General features: G+C 41.6%; 2 protein-coding genes across 4 annotated transcripts in view; one reads left to right on the top strand and one right to left on the bottom strand.

The window, feature by feature from the left end:
• Nucleotides 1–10,272, top strand: part of SPAG17 (sperm associated antigen 17) — a 235,322-nt gene extending 225,050 nt beyond the window's left edge. The window contains exon 49 of the mRNA XM_043575965.1: nucleotides 10,086–10,272. The gene's annotated coding sequence lies outside the window, so the exon portion shown is untranslated. The remainder of the gene's footprint in view (nucleotides 1–10,085) is intronic.
• The window catches only part of WDR3 (WD repeat domain 3), a 31,586-nt gene continuing 13,287 nt past the window's right edge, over nucleotides 4,140–22,438 (bottom strand). For 2 of the 3 annotated variants that reach the window (XM_043575961.1, XM_043575959.1), the window contains exons 11-28: nucleotides 21,930–22,160; nucleotides 19,488–19,581; nucleotides 17,297–17,398; nucleotides 15,554–15,639; nucleotides 15,030–15,165; nucleotides 14,274–14,330; nucleotides 12,898–12,998; nucleotides 12,568–12,679; nucleotides 12,014–12,148; nucleotides 11,686–11,736; nucleotides 10,626–10,691; nucleotides 10,036–10,128; nucleotides 9,500–9,547; nucleotides 8,557–8,600; nucleotides 6,781–6,909; nucleotides 5,183–5,276; nucleotides 4,713–4,880; nucleotides 4,140–4,332 (exon numbers count right to left, since the gene is read on the bottom strand). In XM_043575961.1, coding sequence (XP_043431896.1) covers nucleotides 4,725–4,880; nucleotides 5,183–5,276; nucleotides 6,781–6,909; nucleotides 8,557–8,600; nucleotides 9,500–9,547; nucleotides 10,036–10,128; nucleotides 10,626–10,691; nucleotides 11,686–11,736; nucleotides 12,014–12,148; nucleotides 12,568–12,679; nucleotides 12,898–12,998; nucleotides 14,274–14,330; nucleotides 15,030–15,165; nucleotides 15,554–15,639; nucleotides 17,297–17,398; nucleotides 19,488–19,581; nucleotides 21,930–22,160 — 1,735 coding nt within the window. In that variant the 3' untranslated portion in view covers nucleotides 4,140–4,332; nucleotides 4,713–4,724. Of the gene's footprint in view, nucleotides 4,881–5,182; nucleotides 5,277–6,780; nucleotides 6,910–8,556; nucleotides 8,601–9,499; nucleotides 9,548–10,035; nucleotides 10,129–10,625; nucleotides 10,692–11,685; nucleotides 11,737–12,013; nucleotides 12,149–12,567; nucleotides 12,680–12,897; nucleotides 12,999–14,273; nucleotides 14,331–15,029; nucleotides 15,166–15,553; nucleotides 15,640–17,296; nucleotides 17,399–19,487; nucleotides 19,582–21,929; nucleotides 22,161–22,438 lie in introns of all 3 variants that reach the window. The other variant, XM_043575960.1, reaches the window with a different exon arrangement.

Below are 22,438 nucleotides of genomic sequence, written 5' to 3'. Positions count from 1 at the left end.
CATGGGGACCCTTCTATATGCTGCCTACAAGACACTCATTTTAGACCTAAAGACAACCACAGATAGAAAGTGGGGGGATGGTGAAATATCTATCATGCAAATGGATGTCAAAAGAAAGCCAGAGTAGCAGTACTTCTATTGGACAAACTAGACTTTAAAACAAAGACTTTATAAAGAGACAAGAGTGTTATATAATCATTAAGGGGACAAACCACCAAGAAGATATAACAATTGTTCAGTATTTATACACCCAACTCGGAAGTACCCAAATATATATAAAACAATCAATAACAAACATAAACGAACTATACACAATAACACATAATAGTAGGGCACTTTAATACCCCACTTACACCAAGGGACAGATCACCTAAACAGAAAATCAACAAGGAAACAATGGCTTTGAATGACACGCTTGACCAGATGGGCCTAACGGATGTATTTACAACATCCTATCCTAAAACAACAGAATACATATTTTTTCAAGTGCACATGGAACATTCTCCAGAACAGATCACATATTAGGTCACAAAACAGGCGTCAACAAATACAAAAAGATTGAGATCATACCATGCATATTTCAGACCACAGCACTATGAAACTTGAAGTCAACCACAAGAAAAAATTTGGAAAGACCACAAATACACAAAAACTAAACAACATGTTACTAAACAATGAATGGGTCAACCAGGAAATCAAAGAAGAAAAAAAAAAAAATACATGGAAACAAATGAAAATGAAAACATAGCAGTCCAAAACCTTTGTTTGGGATGCAGCAAAAGCAGTTACAAGAGGGAAGTTTATAGCTATACAAGCCTATCTCAAGAAGCAAGAAACATCTCAAATAAATGACCTAACATTATACCTAAAGGAGCTAGAAAAAGAACAACAAATGAAGCCTAAAGCCAGCAGAAGAAGGGAAATAATATAAATTATCTTATTTAGAAACTAAAAAAAAAACAAAACAAACAAAAACAACCCCGATAAAACAGATTGGTGAAACCAGGAGATGGTTCTTGGGAAAAACATCAGTTAAATTGATAAACCTCTAGCCAGACTTATCAAGAAAAAGGACTCAAACAAATAAAATCACAAATGAGAGATGAGAATAACCAACACCACAGAAGTACAACAATTAAGAGAATATTATGAGAACTATATGCCAACAAATTGAACAACCTGGAAGAAATGGATAAATTCCTAGAAACATGAACTACCAAAATTGAAACAAAAAGAAAACGAACATACCAATAAGCAGCATAGAACTGATCAGTAATAAAAAAAAGTCCCAACAAACAAAAGTCCAGGGCTAGATGGCTTCACAGGGGAATTCTATGAAATATTTAAAGAAGAGTTCATGCCTATTCTTCTCAAACTGTTTGAAAAAACAGAAAAGGAAAGAAAACTTCCAAATTCATTTTATGAAGCCAGCATTACCCTTATACCAAAACCAGATAAAGACTCTACTAAAAAAGAGAACTATAGGCCAATATTCTGATGAACATGGATGCAAAAATTCTCAATAAAACACCAGCAAACCAAATCCAACAGTAACATATTCACTATGATCAAGTGGGATTTATTTCTGGGCTGCAAGGGTGGTTCAATATTCACAAATCAATCATCATGATACACCACATTAATAAAAGAAAGATAAGAACCATATGATCCTCTCAATAGATGCAGAAAAAGCATTTGACAAAGTACAACATCCATTCATGATAAAAACCCTCAACAAAGTAAGTTTAGAGGGAACATATTTCAACATAATAAAGACCATATATGAAACACCCACAGCTAATATCATCCTCAACGAGTAAAACTGAGAGCTTTTCCTCTACAGAACAAGACAGGGATGTCCACTCTCACCACAGTTATTTAATACAGCACTGGGAGTCCTAGCCTCAGCAATCAGACAACAAAAAGAAATAAAAGGCATTCAAATTGGCAAGGAAGAAGCCAAACTTTCACTATGTGCAGATGACATAATACTCTATGTAGAAAACCTGAAAGGCTCCACCAAAAAACTGCCAGAACTGACACATTAATTCAGTAAAGTCACAGGATACAAAATCAACATACAGAACCTGTTGCATTTCTATATACCAATAATGAAGCAGCAGAAAGAGAAATTAAGAAAACATTCCCATTTACAACTGCACCAAAAACATAAGATACCTAGGAATAAACCTACCCAAAGGGGTAAAAGACCAATACTCAGAAAACTATAAAACACTGATGAAAAGAAATTGAAGATGACACAAGGAAATGGAAAAACATTCCAGGCTCATGAGTTAGAAGAACAAATAATGTTAAAATGTCTATATTACACAAAGCAATCTACACATTTAATGCAATCTCTATCAAAATACCACCAGAAATTTTCACATGGCTAGAAGAAACAATCCGAAAATTTGTATGGAACCACAAAAGATCCTGAATAGCCAAAGCAATCTTGAAAACACAAAGCAAAGCTGGAGGCATCACAGTTCTAGACTTCAAGTTATATTACAAAGCTGAAGTGAGCCAAAGAGTACGGCACTGCCACAAAAACAGACATGCAGACCAATGAAACAGAACAGAAAACCCAGAAATGAACCCACAACTATATGGTCAACTAATGTTCAACAAAGCAGGAAAAGCATATCCAATGGGAAAAAGACAGCCTCTTCAACAAATGGTGTTGGGAAAACTGGACAGCAATGTGCAAAACAATGAAACTGGACCACTTTCTTACACCAAACACAAAAATCAATTCAAAATGGATGAAAGACCTACATGTGAGACCTGAAACCATAAAATTCTGAGAGAACACAGTAACCTTTTTGACATCGAGCATAGCCAACTTCTTTCTAGGTATGTCTTCTGAGGCAAGGGAAACAAGAGCAAAAATAAATTATTGGGACCTCATCAAAATAAAAAGCTTCTGCACAGCGAAGGACACAATCAACAAAACTAAAAGAAAGCTTGCTCAAGGGGAGAAGATATTTGCAAATGACATATCTGATAAAGGGTTAGTATCCAAAATCTATAAAGAACTTACCCAACTCAACACACACACAAAACAAATAATCCCATTTAAAAATGAGAAGACATGAACAGACCTTTTTCCAAAGATGACATCCAGATGGCCAACAGACATACAAAAAGATGTTCAACATCACTTGTCATCAGGGAAATACCAATCAAAACTACAAAGAAAGATCACGTCACACCTGTCAGAATGGCTAAAATCAACAACACAAGAAACCACAGGTGCTGGTGAGGATGTAGAGAAAGGGGAACCCTCTTGCACTGTTGGTGGGAATGCAAACTGGTGCAGCTGCTCTGGAAAACAGTGTGGAGTTTCCTCAAAAATTAAAGTTAGAATTAACCTATGATCCAGCAATTGCACTATGAGGCGTTTACCCAAAGAATACAAAAGTACTAATTCAAAGGGATAATGCATCTCAATGTTTATAGCACCAAAACCTTTAATAGTCAAATTATGGAAGCAGCCCAAGTGTCCATCGGTTGATGAATGGATAAAGACGTGGTACATACGTACAATGGGATATTACTCAGCCACGAAACAGGATGAAATTTTGCCATTTGCAATGACATAGATGGAGCGAGAGAGTATTATTATACTATGAAAAATAAGTCAGAGAAAGACAATTATGATTTCACTCATACCTGGAATTTAAGAAACAAAACAAATGAACAAACTGAGAAAAAGAGAGAAGCAAACTAAGAAAGAGGCTTAACTGTAGAGAACAAACTGATGGTTACCAGAAGGAGGTGGTGGGGGGAGATGGGTTAAAATAGGCAATGGGGATTAAGGAGTGCACTTGTGATGAGCATTGCATGTTGTATGAAAGTGCTGAATCACTATACTGGACATGCGACTCTAATGTTACACAGTATGTTAACTAACGAGAATTTAAATAAATCTTAAAGAAGAAAAAAAAAAACAAACACAAATCCAAACAGAACTGTAACAAGGTTGGATTAGTGCCTTAAAAACTTCCCACAAAGAAAAGTCAGGCCCAAAGGAATGTATCCATTTCTTTTCCTAAAATATTCTCACCTCCCCAAATCCCTACCGTGTACATACATATGTATATGCTATTAATCACCCAAAAGCCCAGTAAGACATCTCAGCTTAACTACACTTTAATTAGAAACAAGTAGAAAAGATTAGCAATTAGATATTTTTACATACAGTTATAACCTCCTGCAAGAGGTTGAGCTTAAGGAGGCTGTTTTAGATCATTTTTATGGTCCTTTTCAGCTAAGTCCATGACTCTGCACTTATGGGGAGAGGGCAATCAATTGTGCACTTGACGGTCTCTGCAGGAGATAAAACGTAATACAAAGAGTAACATATCAACAAATCTTCTGTTATCACAGAAATAAGAAAAACTTTTGAAATGTTCATTTTAGCTCTAGTGAAATAACTAGTAAAAAACAAACAAAAAGTTCGTTGTTCCCTGACAGAATATGATAGGAACACCTCCTGCAGGGCTCAACCTCTGAGGGCACAGAAAGATTTTGAACTCTGAGGCCCTATGTCCAAGACATGGGGCCCATAATCTCACATTGGGATCTCCTCAGGCAAAGCTGCGAACCACATCCTGACATCTTCTGTAACACAGTAAGCGCTGGTCTTTGGTAATTTTTAAGTTGACAGCTTAGTTTAGAAGTCCTTTTAAATAAAAAGAAAAGGGTACCGCATTTCAATTTTAAGTATATGTTAAAATTAGCTTCTCCCTCTTTTTCCTCTTCCTCTTCTTTTCTTCCAAGTGGCTGGTAGCATCAGCAAAAAACATAACTTCACTTTTTGCCTCGCATTCCCTCTTGAGATATTCAAGACCTGCCATATTGAAGCCAATAACATCCTGGGGAGGGATAGAAGAAAGGTGAGATGAACAGTCTCTCACTTGAGTTCAATCGCAGCAGCATGTGCAAGTCAGGAGAACCAATGGTTCAGGTGTTCTTAGGCATCCCTCCTTGTCTAAGGTCTTTCTTGTTTTGTTTTCTTCTCTCTATTCTTTATCCAAGACAGTGGAAATCTTACCTCAATACAGATATATGTCTGGTCAATATCACCAAAGACAAGGCACAGCTCACTGTGCTACTTCAAAGTCACACACACACTAGGATTTCCCCCTCATTACTGCATTACTACAGGGATACCTACCCGGACTTGGCTGACTTTTGAAATAGTAGTTTCCTTTAATTTTTCAATGACTGGCACAAGCATTTGGTTACTAGTGATCTGCCCAAAGTGAATCCTAATAGAAAAACAAAACAGTCACGTTACAAAGAGAGGTAGTGTTATCCTTTCTAGAAAAGCAAACAGATAATATCAAAGCAAAAAAAAAAAAACCAAACAAACAAAAAAAGGATTAATTTTACCATATCATGGCAGTATAAAAAATGGCTGAAGATGTTTCCTCTCTACTACTCGCTTTTATCTGATGTCAATTTTAACAATACTATCCTAAAAGTTATGGCACATTCAACTTGTTTGCAAAGCTGGCCCTTTTCCCTGCCATCTACCATGAGGCCGCAGACTTTGACAATGGTATTCTAGGAAAGCTCAGAGAGGAATGAGCGTGCTAAGAAATGCTAACTCAACAAAGGTTTGTTAATATTTCTAGGGAAGCCACAGCAGAAAAGAAGATAGTCACTGACGAGAGAGTCAAACTCTGACCTACAGTACCAAGATGACCTACAATGAATTCATATTCCTCGATGCGTAACTCACACTCATGTGTGACCTGTCACAGCTACTTGTAAGGCACTAGGCATCTCCAACCCTCTGATAGGCTGGAAATATTCCTAGTGTTTCCCTTAAGATCAGAAACCCCGATTTAGTACCTATGCCAAGCAGTAAGAAATTATTAGCAACATCGTTGAGTGCCAATTTGAGGCCTCATCACTTGCCTCAAATTATAAATATGGCAAGAGACTAACATAAACATATCCCTGTTCTTCTATTGCTACTATCTTGATGGAATAAAAGGAACACAGGATTAAGAGTCATGAAAATAGGTCAATTCAAATACGAATTCTCTAAATATATCTCTTTGTTAGTTTTTTAACTCTTTGGTATTGGCTGATGAGTTTGTATCTTGTCTTCCTAACAGCGTTTCAAGGTGTTGGATCTGTCTCTATTCCCGGTCTCTGCTGTAACAGCTGGAGACTGAGGGGGCAGAGATACAAGAGTACACTCTTAAACTCCTACAAACACACTCTTCTCAATTACACATTAAGAGCAATTTTACATATTTAAGAATAGTCTAATAAACATATTTCCTTTGTTTCTTACTTCCCTCTGGATATGCCCTGATGTTTCCATTTGTTTCTAGAGACCCAGGAAAATAAAGGCACTATTCCAGACGATGCTGTTAGGAGGACAAAACCAAATCCTTTTGCTTACACTAAACAGTTAAACAGACACAACGAATGAGGCCAACTGGCCACTCGGTACTGGGCTCTCAGCAAACAGACCAGAACCAGAGCTACTGCAGCCTGGAGGCTTATGCCTACTAAGCATCCCTGAGCAGTGCTCCGCCTCATTACTTAAAGAGATGGGCCACCATGACCCTTGTTTAAGGACAAGACTGATTCCACAGCATAAGAAATAATTTATGTCATACAGCAGTGAAATCCTGTAACCATCTCTGAGTCTCAAACATCAGAGTTCCTAATTCCAGTGTGGACACCATCAGTTAAAGTAGCACCGGGGCGGTCAGGCCGAGTAGACACGGTACTCTTTGGAAAGCAGGTTACCTGAGCAGAAAGAAGAGGCACCTGCACAGAAGTTCAATATCAGAGCCCAGCTGGATGAATTCGTTAAAGAGCTTCAGGACGTCTGGGACGTAAGAGAAAGGCAGCACAAGCAGAGACTCTTCCAGCTCGCTGAAGACAAAGAGAATAAACACTAAAAATGCCACATTTCTTAACCTGCTCAATTTTAAAACTTCTACTGATTTTTCTATGATTTTATGTTTGAACAGATCTTACCCATTCAGAGTTAAATTTAATATTCGTTTATATTCTGAATGGTTCCCTCTTTTCCATGTTTTGTTTTTTACATTTAATATTTTAATCTATTTGATGCATTCTGGTCCATGGCGCGATAGGAGAATCTAACTGTTTCTCCAGATTAACTAATTTCTCCAAAGTCTTTTGTTGAATGTTCCGCCTTTACATTATGATACTTCTTTTACCATGTATTGAATCTTCACATTTTAGACTCTCTTTCTGGGCTTTCAAGTGGGTCCTCATGACTGACTGATTCTGACAACAATCCTGTAGTGTTTTAGTTCTGCTAATTTTATAGCTTTTTAATCCAGGAGAATCTAACTCTCTCTTGCTATTCTTCTGGTTTGTTTTACTTTTTTTGAACTAGTTCTAATATCATTTCATCAATTCCAATTCCAAATCTCAAGAGGACTTCAACCAGAGTCACCAACCTGTAAATTAGTTTTTTTAAAAAAACAAGTAAATCTTTAGAACACAGCATCTTCCCTTCTAGGAATGTGTAACACTTCCATTCATTTAAATTTTCTTTTACGTTTCTCTAGTGAAGTTTCGTCATTATCCTCAGGTCTGTTTACTTCTTGTTGTAAGGGACAGATTCAGATATTGAGAATTGTTATGACCTATCAGTAGGTCAAACTCATAAATAAAACCCAAAGGTAAATCACAAACAAGAAACATGATCCTAAAAATACAGAACAAGAGATATAAAGAATTTTTAGAAACCAATGAGAAATTACTGAAGAGTACAAGAAAGGGAAACTAAAAATTCACAGGAAAAAAAGACAAAAGGCCAACAAATTCATTCATAATTGAAAGAAATTAATATAATACAATACTACCTTTTGCCTCTGAAACTGGCAAAGAATTTTTCAAAGCCTGGTAAAAAGTCATTACAAGCATTCTGGAAAGTAATTCCGCAACACAGACCTTTAAGGAGCTCATGCCCATTGATCGGTTATTGTTATGCTAGGATTCTTATCTTAAAAAACAACAACGAAGATTTCTATGTAAAGGTGTTCACAGAAGCACTACTGCTAACAGCAAAAATCAAAAGCAAATCCAATAGTAATTATCCATGCAATGAGCGTTTTGATATAACGCAACGAATTTATTTTTGAAGAATATTGGTAACATGAGCAAACGCTCAGGAAATATTCTGTGAAAAAGGACAGGATACAACATTATATACAGCAGGATTCCAATAAAAATAAGCCATCGGAAACACACAATCAGAAAAGGTTACCAGTTGGTACTTGTGACTGATGATGGATGCTTTCATTACCCCCAATGTGCAGTAGCACTACCCTTCGTTTGTCCCTAAAATTTCCCTTCATAGTTTAGGAGGAGCCTCCTGGCTCTGCCTCAAAAAGAGCCTTATAATGTATTATTTTCCACCAAAATGCTGACATAGTTCAACTTATATGGAAAATAACCCTCAGTTATAACTCCTGTTTATCTCATGGTCAGACAGGCAGTCAGTAAATGTTAGCTGACAAACTGTAACCGTACACTGGGACTCACCTCGACTTGATTCCTTTAAAAATCTCCAACACATAAGCTGAAGGCTGTAAAGGAAGCACAGCAGCCTTAGTGATGCCCTGGGTTGGTTTCTACGGAGGCTCCCTCATTCCTATCTCCTAAACACCAGGGATCCTGCTCACATGACCAACGGGGCTCTAAGAGGGCAATGCATGTGCGGGCTTAGAGTCTGTCACATTTGGGTTCGCAGTCCAGCTCTGCCACTCCCCAACTGTGTTACCTTCTATCTGTGAGTCAGGCCAGTTTCCTAGCAGTAAAATGAGGCTGCCCTGACTCACAGGATGAGTGCAACGAATGACACGTGCATGGAACGTACTGTAGACTGCTTGATGTGCACACGCTGTCCCATTTCTCCCTCCTCCTCTATCTGACTGACGTATGCCAACTTTTCCTCCAGAAACCTCAATTTCCAAGTTCATTTACATGGACAGAATCTGCAAGAGGGCTTTGGAAATTGGACAAATAAGCACTAGAAAATACAAGAATGCCATCCAGTCCAACCAAAAAGGATGGCTTGGAAGTTACGCTAAAATGGTCCTTTTGAAATACTCAACACCACGGAAGACAAAAGAAAGTTTTAACGGCAAAGTATTCCCCAATACGTCCAGCCTCAAACCATGCTTCTTGAGGGACGCCTGGGTGGCTCAGTCAGTTAAGAGTCCAACTCTGATCGTGGCTCAGGTCATGATCTCACAGTCCATGAGATCGAGCCCTGTGTCAGGCTCCGGGCTGACAGTAAGGAGCCTGCTTGGGATTCTCTCTTCTCTCTCTCCACCCTTCCCCCACTTATACTCCTCTCTTTCTCTCAAAATAAACAAACATTAAAAAAAAAAAAATCATGCCTCCTCACTTCCTACTTTGCCTCTCTTGTCCCTGAAAGGAACCTCTGAGTAACCAGGGGGAAGCTGTTAGACACTCTACTCACAGAGATGTTGCCATAGGCCATCAGGATGGGGTTGATGGGAAGAGGAACCTATGAAGAAATTATTAAATCATGTCATTAAAAAACAAGACTTGGATAGTGCCTGTCACAGGCGGGGCGACAATCGTACTCTAGTTTTGAAAAGGGAAACCCTACAAATTGAAAGAATATAAAACAATGACCAGGCCTTTTAGTTTTAATAGTGCTGAGAATGAGTTGGGACAATATTTTATCTGGAAATCTGGAATGGTTACAGTGCCTCTGCAACCAAAGCAGAAGCAGGAGTTTCTACCCAATATAATGGTCACCTCAGTCTGGAATTTCCTCTCTTTTGCTTTCCATTAAAACCAAGCTTCCCTCCTCCTAGGCCCTCAACTCCTTCTTTCTAATATTTGAAATAGGAAAGACTCTATTACAGTCCAGCTGTAATAGAGATCTATTTGCAGATCTGAGTCAAGAAAGTCCTAAAACGATGGCTTTCATCTCAGGAATTCCATTTAGACACGTTTCTCAGAGTGTAACTTCATGGACTATCTCACCTCTTTCCCTGCAGCTTTACAAATGGCTTTGTGTTCCTTCATTTTTGCAGTTTCCTCTCGGTATAGCTCGACAGCCTCCATGATCCTCTCAGCCTACACAGATGGGGACAAAGGACAGACATCATTGCCACATGCCCCATCATCCCGGAACACTGCAACCAGAAGACCTGACTAGAGAACTACCAGATAACTTGAATCCGTGTAATAAACACGTGTCAGTAGAGTGCCAGACAGCCACTTGTAGACGTCTTTGGTTTTTCTTTTCTTTCTAATTTATGGGGAGGACACTAAACGTCTTGGATTCAGGTGAGACCGTATGTACGTGCACTCAGGGAGCAGGGCAGCTCCCGGCACCTGAGAGGTGCCGCTTCCAGAACACTGGGGAGAATGAGCTCTCCTTTCTACAAACCATCACCGACTTGGCACTACTTCTGTCCTCGGTTACAAGGAAGGAAAACAGGGGTTATAATCTCCACCTACATATTTCATCAACTTTTCGCCACAAAAGGGCTATCTGGTTGACAAAAACTTTTCACTGAAAAGTTGGTATCCTCTTTAAAAATGAGATACTACATTCTGTATCAACTTACCGCTTTGACCGTTTCAATAGTTTTCTTTCCAGTAAAGTAATTGTCACCTTGAGTCTCTCCTGGAACCTGCCAGAAAAAAAGAGATCCTTGACAATATTGCTGAGAGGCATTACAGAACCAATTAGAGGCACCTGGGTGGCTCAGTAAGTTAAGCATCCGACTCTTGAATTCGCCTCAGGTTGTGATCTCGTGATTTGTGAGATCAATCTGCACATCGGGCTCTAGGCTGACAGCGTGGAGCCTGCCTGGGATTCTCTCTCTCCCTCTCTCTCTGCCCCTCCCCTGCTTGCACACATGTACATGCTCTCACTCAAAATAAATAGACATTAAAAAACAAAACAAAACAATAAATTAATCTTATATCCAGAAAAGAACAGACATCACTATGTTATGATAATGGTAACATGGTGTTACCAACTACTGTTAATAGGGTACTTACTAAGTGCCAGACATTGGCAAGTATTTTATATTCATTATTATGAGAATATCCTATTCTACAAAAGTTTAAAGAAAATGCCCAAGGGAGCCTGGGTGGCTCAGTCAGTTGAGTGTCCGACTCTTGATTTTGGTTCCAGGTCATGGTCCCAGGGTTGTGAGGTTGAGCCCCCACTGGGTTCCACACTGAGTGTGGAGCCTGCTTGGGATTCTCTCTCTCTCTCTCTCTCTCTCTCTCTCTCTCTCTCCCTCTACTCCTGCCTCACTAGCATGTGCTCCCACATTCTCTCTCTCTCTAAAATTAAAGGCAAAAAAACCCCCAAATTCTGAAACCTTTTGATTTTTATATTTGTTCTATGATTCCATGAGGCCTCCTTAAAAAATGAAACAAAACAATAGCGAGAATGACAATCATGCATTACCAAATTTGGTCAGTCATTTGTCCCTCAAAATAAGGATATACAGTTGAATCAAACAGGACTGCACAGACAGCGTCCTGCATGAGCTGGTGATGACTTCAGCATCTGATCCTAATTCTAATTCCATTAGAAATTCTTGAAACTAAAGTAAATTCGAATAAGATAATTACAGGGCTCAATCTCAGAGTCCCAAAAGATTTACTTACTACTGGCTGGTCTTCTTTGGCCACGCTCTCCTCATATTCTGCTTCCCTTTGCTGTCAAGAGAGAGATAGAAGTTAATCTGGAAGAAAAAACATGGTCTCTACATGAAGTGAAATGAGACTGAAAAGCTGCTTCTTTCAAAATGCAGTCCCCTAATAGCATCTCTGTCTCTGTGTGGCTGCTGAATCGGTGACAGCAGTGCTGGAAACATCTCCTGGAGGTCCCTGGATTCGCACTGGCTGAGGGGTGGCCACACTAGACAGAACGCCGCGGCTGGGACAGCAGGTCAGATACTCACCAGCACCTCCATAACCAAGCCTAAGTCCTTACCATCTCCCTTTCTTCCTCAAGAATAAGAGGCTCCCTTGTTCTCTCCCAAAGTCTCAGAGATTTGTCATGGGACGATGACACAACATAGTCTCCACTGGGGCTTACAGCCAAGCACCAGATTTCCTGGTGGTGCCCCTGGAGAGAAAAGAAACAAAAACAAAAACCCTGAGAAGAAATACCTTATTCATTGACCGATACCTGCTCTACATCAGTGGGAAGCCCACACTTGATCTTAAAAGTAGTTCTGAAAGGGGCGCCTGGGTGGCTCAGTCGGTTGAGTGTCCGACTTTGGCTCAGGTCATGATCTCACAGTGTGTGGGTTCAAGCCCCACATCAGGCTCTGTGCTGACAGCTCAGAGCCTGGAGCCTGCTTGGGATTCTGTGTCTTCCTGTCTCTCTGCCCCTCCCCAACTCATCCTCTGTCTCTCTCACTCTGAAAAATAAACAAACATAAAAAAATTAAAAAAAGAAAAAAAGTAGTTCTGAAGTACTGAGTACTGAGTAGTAAAGTTCTGAAGTACTGAGAACTGAGGAAACTAAGCAGCAAGAGTCACCTCCAGAGTCTGTATGTGTTCAAATTTGTCCGCATCCCACTGCTTAATCTTATGGTCCTTCCCAGCGGTGAAGAAGAGGTGGGACTTGGGTACGAACTGGAGGTACATCACGCTGAAAAGTGAGAGAAGGGAGCAAATGTCATCAAATTCCACATTAGTGAAGAGTCTCATGCACATAGTTTTGAAGAGCTAGTTCTAGAATGCCTGATTATTTATATTTTAGAATTTTACATTTATGACTGTCTGAAAACACCAAAATAATAGACACAGAGGCACAAGGGAAATGATACAGGTGACGCAAAGGGACGTCTTTGAAAAGACAGCACCTACCTGTCATCGTGCGCAAAGAGAGACTTGTGGCAGTCCCCGAAGTCCAAACCCCAGATTTTCACGTTCCTGTCAGCAGAGCCAGTGGCTATTAGTGTCCCATCCTACAAGGAAGAGAAGTAACCCATTTGCTTGACTATCAGAAACCCTACAATTAGACTACCCAGAACATTTAACCCACTTTTTCCGGAAACAGTAAAATCAATACCAAACAATTAATTTCATCTATCAAGAGCACCTATTTCTTTGCTTTTATCTAAGGTTGCCTTTAAAAGCTTGTTGAGTGAGAGCAAGAACTCTGCGGCTCCAGTGGGTTTGTACTGCTGTAGGGTGGTGGTGTGCCCTGATGTCAGTTACCTATTTACGTTGTTCAACACATAGGAAGAAGAATAGAAGAATGTCTAATCTCTGTCCTAGGATTTGGGGGAAGAGGGAGGAAGAAGGAAAGAAGAGTCTGGGAAAGAACCTACTGGAAAGTTTGCAACCCAGCCTTTTAGCTCATGTTCCTGATCTCTATTTCTCTTATCTTTCCTATCTCAACTTCTCATTCAAATGGTTGTCAACATAAGAACACCGGAAAATGGGGCACCTTGGTGGCTGAGGCGGTTAAGTGTCTGACTTCAGCTCAGGTCGTGATCTCATTGTCTGTGGGTTCGAGCCCCACATAGGGCTCTGTGCTAAGCTGCTCGGAGCCTGGAGCCTGCTTTGGATTCTGTGTCTCCCTCTTTCTCTGCCTCTCCCCCACTCACACTCTGTCTCTCTCTCTCTCTCAAAAATAAACATTAAAAAAATTTAAAAAAAGAACACCAGAAATACTGTGTGACACCTACCTACTGTTAACGCATGGAATTCAAACAGCTAGAGCACGGGGCTGATCCCTTTCACACAGACTAGATCATGTCTTTAAACACATTATTGCCACTCTTAGCCATAACTAGACATTGTAAAAATATGATTTTGGTCAAGAGACTAAAAGTATACAGATAGTGCAAAATATGGTAAGTGTCCAAATACGAAGCCAAGTTCCATCCTCCTCACCAGCATTATCCTTCAGAACAAAGGGGGAGCCTTTTTTAAAATCGTATTTTAGGGCAGTCTACCAATTATAGTATTTTAGACAGCAAAATACTATCTGGAAAATCCACAGTGGGGTTAGTTTTAAGGATTAATTAAGACATTTGTGAACATATTCTGAAAGTACTAAAGTAATATACATATTTAAGGTACAATTATAACATATGTCATTTTATGGCTTTTTTGGGTGAAAGATTAACAACGTGATGAAAAAATACTCTGAAGTGAAGATAGCAAGCCAAGAACTAAGAAAGTGCTTTAGAAAAAACAACTTGTTTCTGAGACACTGTTTACATTTTACTTACGTAAGAGATGTCCATGCATATAACAGGCAGTTTGTGTCCATACAGTGAGAGAAAAAACTAAGTATTAAAAAGAAAAGAACAAATATTCACATGTATCTATAAAATATAGGCACTGTTTGTTACAAGGGGATCAAAAATATAACTTTAAAATATAATGAACACTGTTCTGGATTGCTTTGTATTTCCCAAGAAGACAAACCACTGAAGGCAGCTCAGCCTGGGTCCAGCATGCGGACCCTGCATGCATCTGCCACGAGTGCTGCAGTGCGGTGGAGCCCGGCATGCCCCTGACGCCCACTGCCTCAGGCACAATACGGCACAGGGACGTTCACGGCACCTCTCAGCTGAAAAGACTTTGGGCCCTCGCTTCACAACAATGTTCCCAGGCCAGATCCAGTCCTGCCGACTCGGGGCACAGGGCCCAGTAATCTTATAGTTTTAAAAGCAACCCAAACGATCCCGACGTATAGCCAAGTGTGGAAGCACTGCCCGGGAGACCCAACAACGCTCTTAAGCTACTGGCTGCAATAGGATTTTCTGAACTTACGAAATAGAACTTGCCTCAAGCAAAATTTATGAACCAAAGGGTTCTTTAAAACTCTGGCTTTCCTAGTGCACCTAAAATGTTTTGATTCCCGTATAAATTTTTAGAAACCTACCACTGCTGGGCACAGTTAGGGCCACTTTACAGTCTCAACCCAACCAAGGTCAGTCAGAAAGACAGAAACTATTTGCAGGCATAATCAATCACTGTACCTTTAAAGTGTCAACATAGAAAATTTTCACAGTACAGTCCAGCAAAGAGACAGCCAACAGCTTCTGATTGGGAGAGTAACTGACACAAAGAACATCTTCATCTAGTTGCAAGGTTCGGGTTTGTTTCACAGAAAGTCTAGCGGGACAGAAAGCATCAAGGGAAAAATTAATAAATGAGGGCTCTACAAAGGCAGACAAAAATTCCAAAAAGTCCCTGGAGCACAAGAGAAATACACATGTCGGGTGCCTGGGTGGCTCAGTCGATTAAGCGTCCGACTTCCGCTCAGGTCATGATCATGCAGTCTGTGAGTTCGAGCCCTGCGTCAGGCTCTGTGCTGACAGCTGGGAGCCTGGAGCCTGCTTCGGATTCTGTGTCTCCCTCTCTCTCTGCCCCTCCCCCACACACGCTCTGTCTCTCTTGCAAAAATAAATAAACATTAAAAAAAAAATATGTCAAAAAACCATTCAGTAGTTCCCCATTTTCACTCTAAAACAAGGACACAAATTAAAAAATGTCTACTCACCTCTTCTGGGTACTATTCTCATCTTTTACCAACTCAAAATCCCAGAACTTGACAGATTTATCTGCACCACCTGTCACAAAGCCACGCTGAAAATCAAATGACATTGCAATTAAAAAATATTTTGTTATGGAAACTTTGATAAGATGACATCAAAATAGCATAAAAGACCATTTGTATTTAATGGCATGGGAGAAGAATGAAGAAAAATGTGGTTTCCCTAACCCCTCTCCTTGCTCTTTTGGGGCGGCAGCCACAGATCTTATTTGTAAATTCCTAGCAGGAGCTAATGTAGACAGTAGCTAGGGGAAAGTTCTAGCTATACTTTCGTTCAGCATCAGGAGGACTCTGAACACTAGGGTCTTTTGCTCCACCTAAGAAAGCACCAGTCAAAAGAAGTTGCTGCTAATAAAATGGTTTGACAAATATACACAGACTAGATCATCTAAATAAGTTCATTCAAAGTATTTCTCAGAAGGGTATAAATTTATTCTTGCAATGTCTCTGCGTAAAATACATTTGAAATTGTTTTCTAATATCAAGAAAATCAGTCCCATCGCATTGTAGTGTTAAACTCTATAGAACACGGGTCAGAAAGCTAGATCGCAAGTGTTTATTCTGCCATTTGAGATTTGTAACATAGGAAACAACCTTACAAGGACCCTTGTGATGCTGAAATGACCAAGACTATCTAGCTTCTAAAACCATTAGGAAAGAATAAAGGATAAGATGGATATAAAAATACTTTGAGGGGAGCAACTGGGTGGCTCAGTCAGTTAAGCGTCCAACTTCAGCTCAGGTCATGATCTCAGGGTTTGTGAGTTTGAGCCCCACATCAGGCTTTGTGCTGACAGCTCAGAGGCTGGAATAAGCGTCCAACTTCGGCTCAGGTCATGATCTCAGGGTTCGTGAGTTCGAGCCCTGCATCAGGCTTTGTGCTGACAGCTCAGAGCCTGGAACCTGCTTCGGATTCTGTGTCTCCCTCTCTCTCTCTGCCCCTCCCCCACTCATTCTCATGCTCTCTCTCAAAAATAAATGTTAAAAAAATAATAATAAAAATACTTCAAGAGATAGAATCCTAGATGTTACTACTATTTAAACTTTAAATGCTGTTTTATTCTGACCACAGACGACGTAACCTGCTCTAACTTCCAGATTCCGTTTTTTCCAAAAACAGCTACTTTCAGTAGATGGTTTGCCACTATTGAGAAGGTTCAAGTGAATGGGCCACAAGCTCTTATTAAAGTATTGTCAAAGAACATCTCAAAATGCTGACCAACAGCACCATTACTAGAATAAGCATACAGTTCTCCAAGGTGACCCCTCACAAGGGAAGCACCCTGTTACTGACTTGGAAGGGCTGATACGTTTGCTACAAACACTAGACTTCTAACCTCGTGGATGTAGGGACTGAAAGGAGAAACAGAAAGTCTACTGCATCCTCTGCACTTCGTTGCCCAAGGAAATAGTTCCTTTTAGGAAGCAGCACAAAGCACTGGTAAAAATCATGAGGCCAAGTAATCTGATATCATGCAGCTGAACGAGAATTCACTTGCTATGACAGCTATCCGTATTATCAGGCACATGATATGCCACCACGTAGAAAATCTCACGATTAGACAAAAAGTTGGCTTTCTTTAAAGATATCCTGAAGAATCTTTGGCAGGCAGCAGGAAACGCTGATGCAAGCAACGGGAAAGGCAGGTAGTGTACTGAAGTCCGGATCCAAATGTCTGGCTTAGTTACCTGATCTGGAGAGAGAGACAAGGACCACAGAGCTCCATCGTGTGCATCTACTGTCTCCAGCAGATTTCCTGAGGCCAGGTCATAAAGCTGCAGCTTACCCGTCTGTGGAAGACACAAAATGAGCACAGCTCCAATGAGCACACCCATACCCTCTAAGATTCATGCCTACACAATTTAGATGTGGCCAACTGCTTGTGAATGGAGCGCACATTCCGCGTGGTGAGTGAGGCCGCCGATGCGCGGAGCAGTCTCTGGCAGGGTTGCTCTGCTGCCCAGTGACAGAGCCTGCGGCCTCACAGTACTGGGCTCGTCACTTTCACTGGTCCCTCAACTTCAGAAGGGCAACAGCATGCCCAGAGGCAAACCAGGAGAAACACAGCAGCAAATGCTCCCAAAAACCTTTCGAGTTAAAGCAATTTTAAATGGTATCTGGCTTAACCAACATTTCTCCATCTAGTTTTGGTTTCCTCCTCTCCAGTACACCGACAGTGAGAAACAGAAATCTACCTACAATGCTAGGGAGGGCAATGGACTTAAAAATAAACTGCAAAGGCTTAGAAAACAATGAGACACACTTCCTGTTTAGAAATTGGGATATGCTGCGGTCACAATACCAACCAAGGAACACACACAGCGGCAAAGCCCGCTCTATGATGGGCTTCTGCAGGGGAAGGGGGGTGCGGAGAGCATAAGGTGGAAGGACTGGGGTCCCAAGGCTGACTACTGCTGAATTCACCTCCAAGAGCCCATTTTCTCATCTGCAAAATGGGGCTTATAGCAGCAACCTCTCTAAGCTGCTGTGGGCGTTAAATAAGATCACGTACGCTAAATGATCAGAGACTGGGCTGGGATGTGGGGGCTGCACTTTAGTCATACAGGTAGGTGGACTTGGAAGGTACTCGCAACATGCTTTCCTAACAAAACCAATACAGGGACATTTGTTGAAAGAATGAATGAAAGATGAGAGAAACTTTTAATTGGAATTTAATGTCCATTCCAACACTGACCCTAAAATCTCTCTAGCTTATTTTACACTTTTATCTGGGCAAAAAATACCCATTGTGATACACAGGATTTCTAATAAAGTGATCACGTGCACACAGCACTGGTTTAGGGGGATAACGATGACAAATACTTGCAAAGCACGTTTTTTTTTTTTTAATTTTTTTTTTCAACGTTTATTTATTTTCGGGACAGAGAGAGACAGAGCACGAACGGGGGAGGGGCAGAGAGAGAGGGAGACACAGAATCGGAAACAGGCTCCAGGCTCTGAGCCATCGGCCCAGAGCCTGACGCGGGGCTCGAACTCACGGGCCGCGAGATCGTGACCTGGCTGAAGTCGGACGCTTAACCGACTGTGCCACCCAGGCGCCCCGCAAAGCACGTTTTAAAGTATTCCATGACCTTATTCTCCCTGTGCCTCTACTACCGGCTCTTAGTCATTAGTTATTTGCTGTGAGTCAGTTTCTGTGCTAAGTGCTTTACCTACTGTGACGTAGGTTATTCACCCCATTTTACATGAGAAAACCAAGACTTACAGGAGTAAGTAATGTCCAAGGTTCTCACAGCTAGCAAGTGGAAAATCTAGCACTCAGACGCAGGCCCATCTAGTGCAAAAGCCACTGTCAAAAAACAAGTGTCACCATCCTATTATACAGATAAGGAAACACACTAAGAGAAGTTTGGTGACCTTGCTCCAAATTACCTGTTCTAAAAAGGGGGAGAATCTGAACCCAAATCTGTGTCTGCTCATTCCTGCATGTCTATCTTCCAATCTGATTAGCAACTGGGAATGAGGACTAGTCAGTCTGTCTCCATTGAATGCTTCCATCTGCCAAGCATGACACTAAGTACTTTGTATATTTTATCATTAGTCTTCTTAAAACAACTACGTAGGTGCTCATAAAAAGATGCGTGAAAGGCCGATCACCAAAACACGGACAGTGATCTCAAGGTCGTGATTGTAATTTTATTACTCATAACATAAGGTTTGATTTTTTTTATAAAAGAACCTACAACTAAAAAGAAAACCCCTCAAAGAAAAAAAGGGAACCAACTACCAACCTTCACATATCATCCAGCTCTAATACATTTCTAATACATTCTGTTCTGTGCAAAAACAGGAGCCAGAATTCTCGAACAACTTTAAGAATATTGAGAAGAGCCTCCAGAGTGCGAGAAGTCTGTTTACCTTTGTTCCTACGACCACCTGCCTGTCACCAGGTACGAAGAACGAGCAAAGCGCGTATTCACAGGTCATGGTGCGAATGCACTGTAGCGTGGCCCTGTGGGAAAGAAGGAATAAAGAACTCACACATTAAGAAACCTGCCTCCCCATCTTAGAGGTCAATGTGTACGTTCAATACACACCTAGCCACAGACTTTGGCTCAAACCTAATTATAGTCAAGAGAGAAAAAAATTACATGGCACCTAACTTTATTTTTTTGTGTAGGGGCCTCCTAATCCTAAAGAACAGAGATTATGTAACAGCAGGGCATAAAAAAGCATGTGCTGGGCTCAACGGAGCCCGATGTGCCACCATAAAGACGTGAGCCCAGAGGATTATAGGCTGAATTAGCTATTACTATCTCTGCAAGTAAAGTTCATTTTATTGGACCATAAGCATTCATCCATTCAACAGATAAACATCAAATGCCCACTTCAATCAACAACTTACTGAATGCCAAATGCTATTCTAGGTGCTGGCAATATAACAGTGTGTTGAACAGAAAAGAGGTCCTAAACCTCATAAACCCGAACATTCTTTAGGAACGAGGCAGCCACATGCTGGCCTATCCAATGCTGGCAGGTGTCCCGGAGAAACCATGCTGGTCAGAAGGGAGGAGGAGAGCATCCTGGTCGAGGGCAGGACTGTCATTTGGTGAGAAGACAGGGAGAAAGCCTGTATATAATGGGGAAGATGGTTCCAGGCACAAAGACCCGGAGCACAACCGCCACCACAGAGGCACGTTCTTGCTGAGTTTAGGGGATGACAACAGGCCAGCAAGCTCTAGGGCAGCAGAACGGGAGTGGAGTCAGAGGGGAGGTTTGTGAGCACTCTGGTGGCTGTGTGGAGAGACCGCAGAGGGTGAGGCACACGGCAGGGAGACCCGTCAGGAAGCTATCGCGACAACCCCAGGGAGGAAGGACAGCAGATGGGGCTGGTGGTGGCCACACAGGTGATAACATGTGGTCAGATGCTGGCCATGTCCTGACAGTAGAGCTGACAGGACCTGCTAGTGAACGGGGCTGGGGATGGGGGAATGGCCCTGAGCAGGTGGGTAGGCTGTCAGAGAAACAGGATCACAAGCATGGTTTGGGACATAAAACCTTGACATGCCCAATTAGACATCCATCTTACTTAAATGTAAGGGTCTGCTGTTCAGGGAGAGGCTAAAGCTAGAGAAACATTTATGCATGGTGAGTACAGAGAAAGCAGCGTAAAGTGACTGTAGACCGAGAAAAGGTCCAAAGACTCTGCCCTGGAAGTAGTCAGACACTTGGAGATCAGAAAGGTAAGAAGGACCCGGCACAGACAGAGGGAACAGCCAGCAGAGGAAGAGGAAGTAATGAGAATCCAAGGAAGTTATCAATTCAAGGAGAGACTGTCACATGAAGCTCTTGGGTCACGGGATTCAGAAACATGAAGATCAGTGATGAGGTGACAAGAGCTGCTGTGGTGAGACAGTGGGGAAAGGCCTAATGGAGAATGGAGACAGAATGGAGAAAAGAAACCAGAGGATGGGCTGGCTCTGGAGAGACTGAGCAGGAAACGGGGCATTACTTTTGAGACGGGAGATATTAGAGCATATCTGCAGGCTGAGGGGAACGATCCGGTAGAGCAGGCACGTTACAGGTGGAGGAGGAGGACCAGTGCTCGCAGGGAGCAGAGGAAGAACCTCAGGTACACGTCGTGGGGAACTCTGGTTAGGAGCACCACCATGGTAACAGGAGGGAAGACGGATTAAGTGGGTATAGATGCAGCCTAGTTGGCAGATATGCTGGGAGCACGTGAACGTTTTCTAGGATTCTGTTTTTTTAGTGAACTAGGAAGCAAGCTCACTAGCTTATAGGTGCTAGGGGTGTCTGGGGTTTGAGGAGACAAAAGGTATAGAATAGTCATCTAGGAAAGTCAGGAATGAGAAATTGCAGTCAAAATACCGGGCAGTACTAACAGCCTATTAGAACTGAAGGAACAGGCAGCACGTTTGTGCATTTTCCTTGAGCCAAGTACAGCGACAAGCTTCACACATGGAATAAGCTTGCATTTTTTGGGCACCAAATTTAAAAAGGCAACTTTTCCCACTCTAAACTCCACACGCCTACAGTTAAGATACGTTCTGAGGGAACTGTAGGTAGGGCCTGAAGAGACTAACAACGAACCATCAAGAGTACTCAAGTCTGGGGGGCCTGGATGGCTCAGTCAGTTGAGCGTCCGACTCTTGATCTTGGCTCAGGTCACGATCTCATGGTTCGTAAGATCAAGCCCCATGTCAGGCTCTGTGCTGCTCTGTCTCTCTCTCTCTCTCAAAATACATAACTAAACTTAAAAACAAAAAAGCGTAGTTAAACCTAATTCACGGGGAAAATCACACGACTGGATAAAGCTATGGAGAGCACCAGTTCACAAACCTGTTCCATATCTTCACAGACTCCGCCGCTGCTGAAAGGATAGCAATGTTGTCTGAGCTGAAAGACAGAGTCCGCACATCGCTGCGATGACCCCCGAGGGTGATTCTGCTCGTCCTCACAGCCTGAGGAGCAGGTGCAGATGGGCTCAGCGAATAGGACTCCACCAAGTTGTTCTGCAGCAGGAAGACCGCCTTCAACTCTCCTTGAGGCGAGTGAATCAAGTCAAAAGATCTGCATGAGAAAATAATTCATAAATGTTCTAGCTACCATCTTCGCTCACAAGGTGAACGTTTTCTAGTAGAACGGCTTCACCGTGTCCTCAACCTAAGACATTTGAGCAACTGTAAAGAATTTTACAAAAAGAGAATTGGACAGTCATTGAGCATAGGCTGTTAAGTCAAAGAAACCTGGGCTCAGATACTGAATCCGACATATAACTTGCTTTTGTGTGTATAATTTTTTAAGTGACCTTAAATCCTTTTGGAATATAGGGTACATGTTTTTCTTTC

Source organism: Prionailurus bengalensis, chromosome C1 (assembly GCF_016509475.1).
Source record: "Prionailurus bengalensis isolate Pbe53 chromosome C1, Fcat_Pben_1.1_paternal_pri, whole genome shotgun sequence".
Taxonomy (NCBI): Eukaryota; Metazoa; Chordata; class Mammalia; order Carnivora; family Felidae; genus Prionailurus; species Prionailurus bengalensis.
The sequence above is the reverse complement of the archived record's forward strand: the minus strand, read 5'-3'. Positions and strand labels throughout refer to the sequence as shown.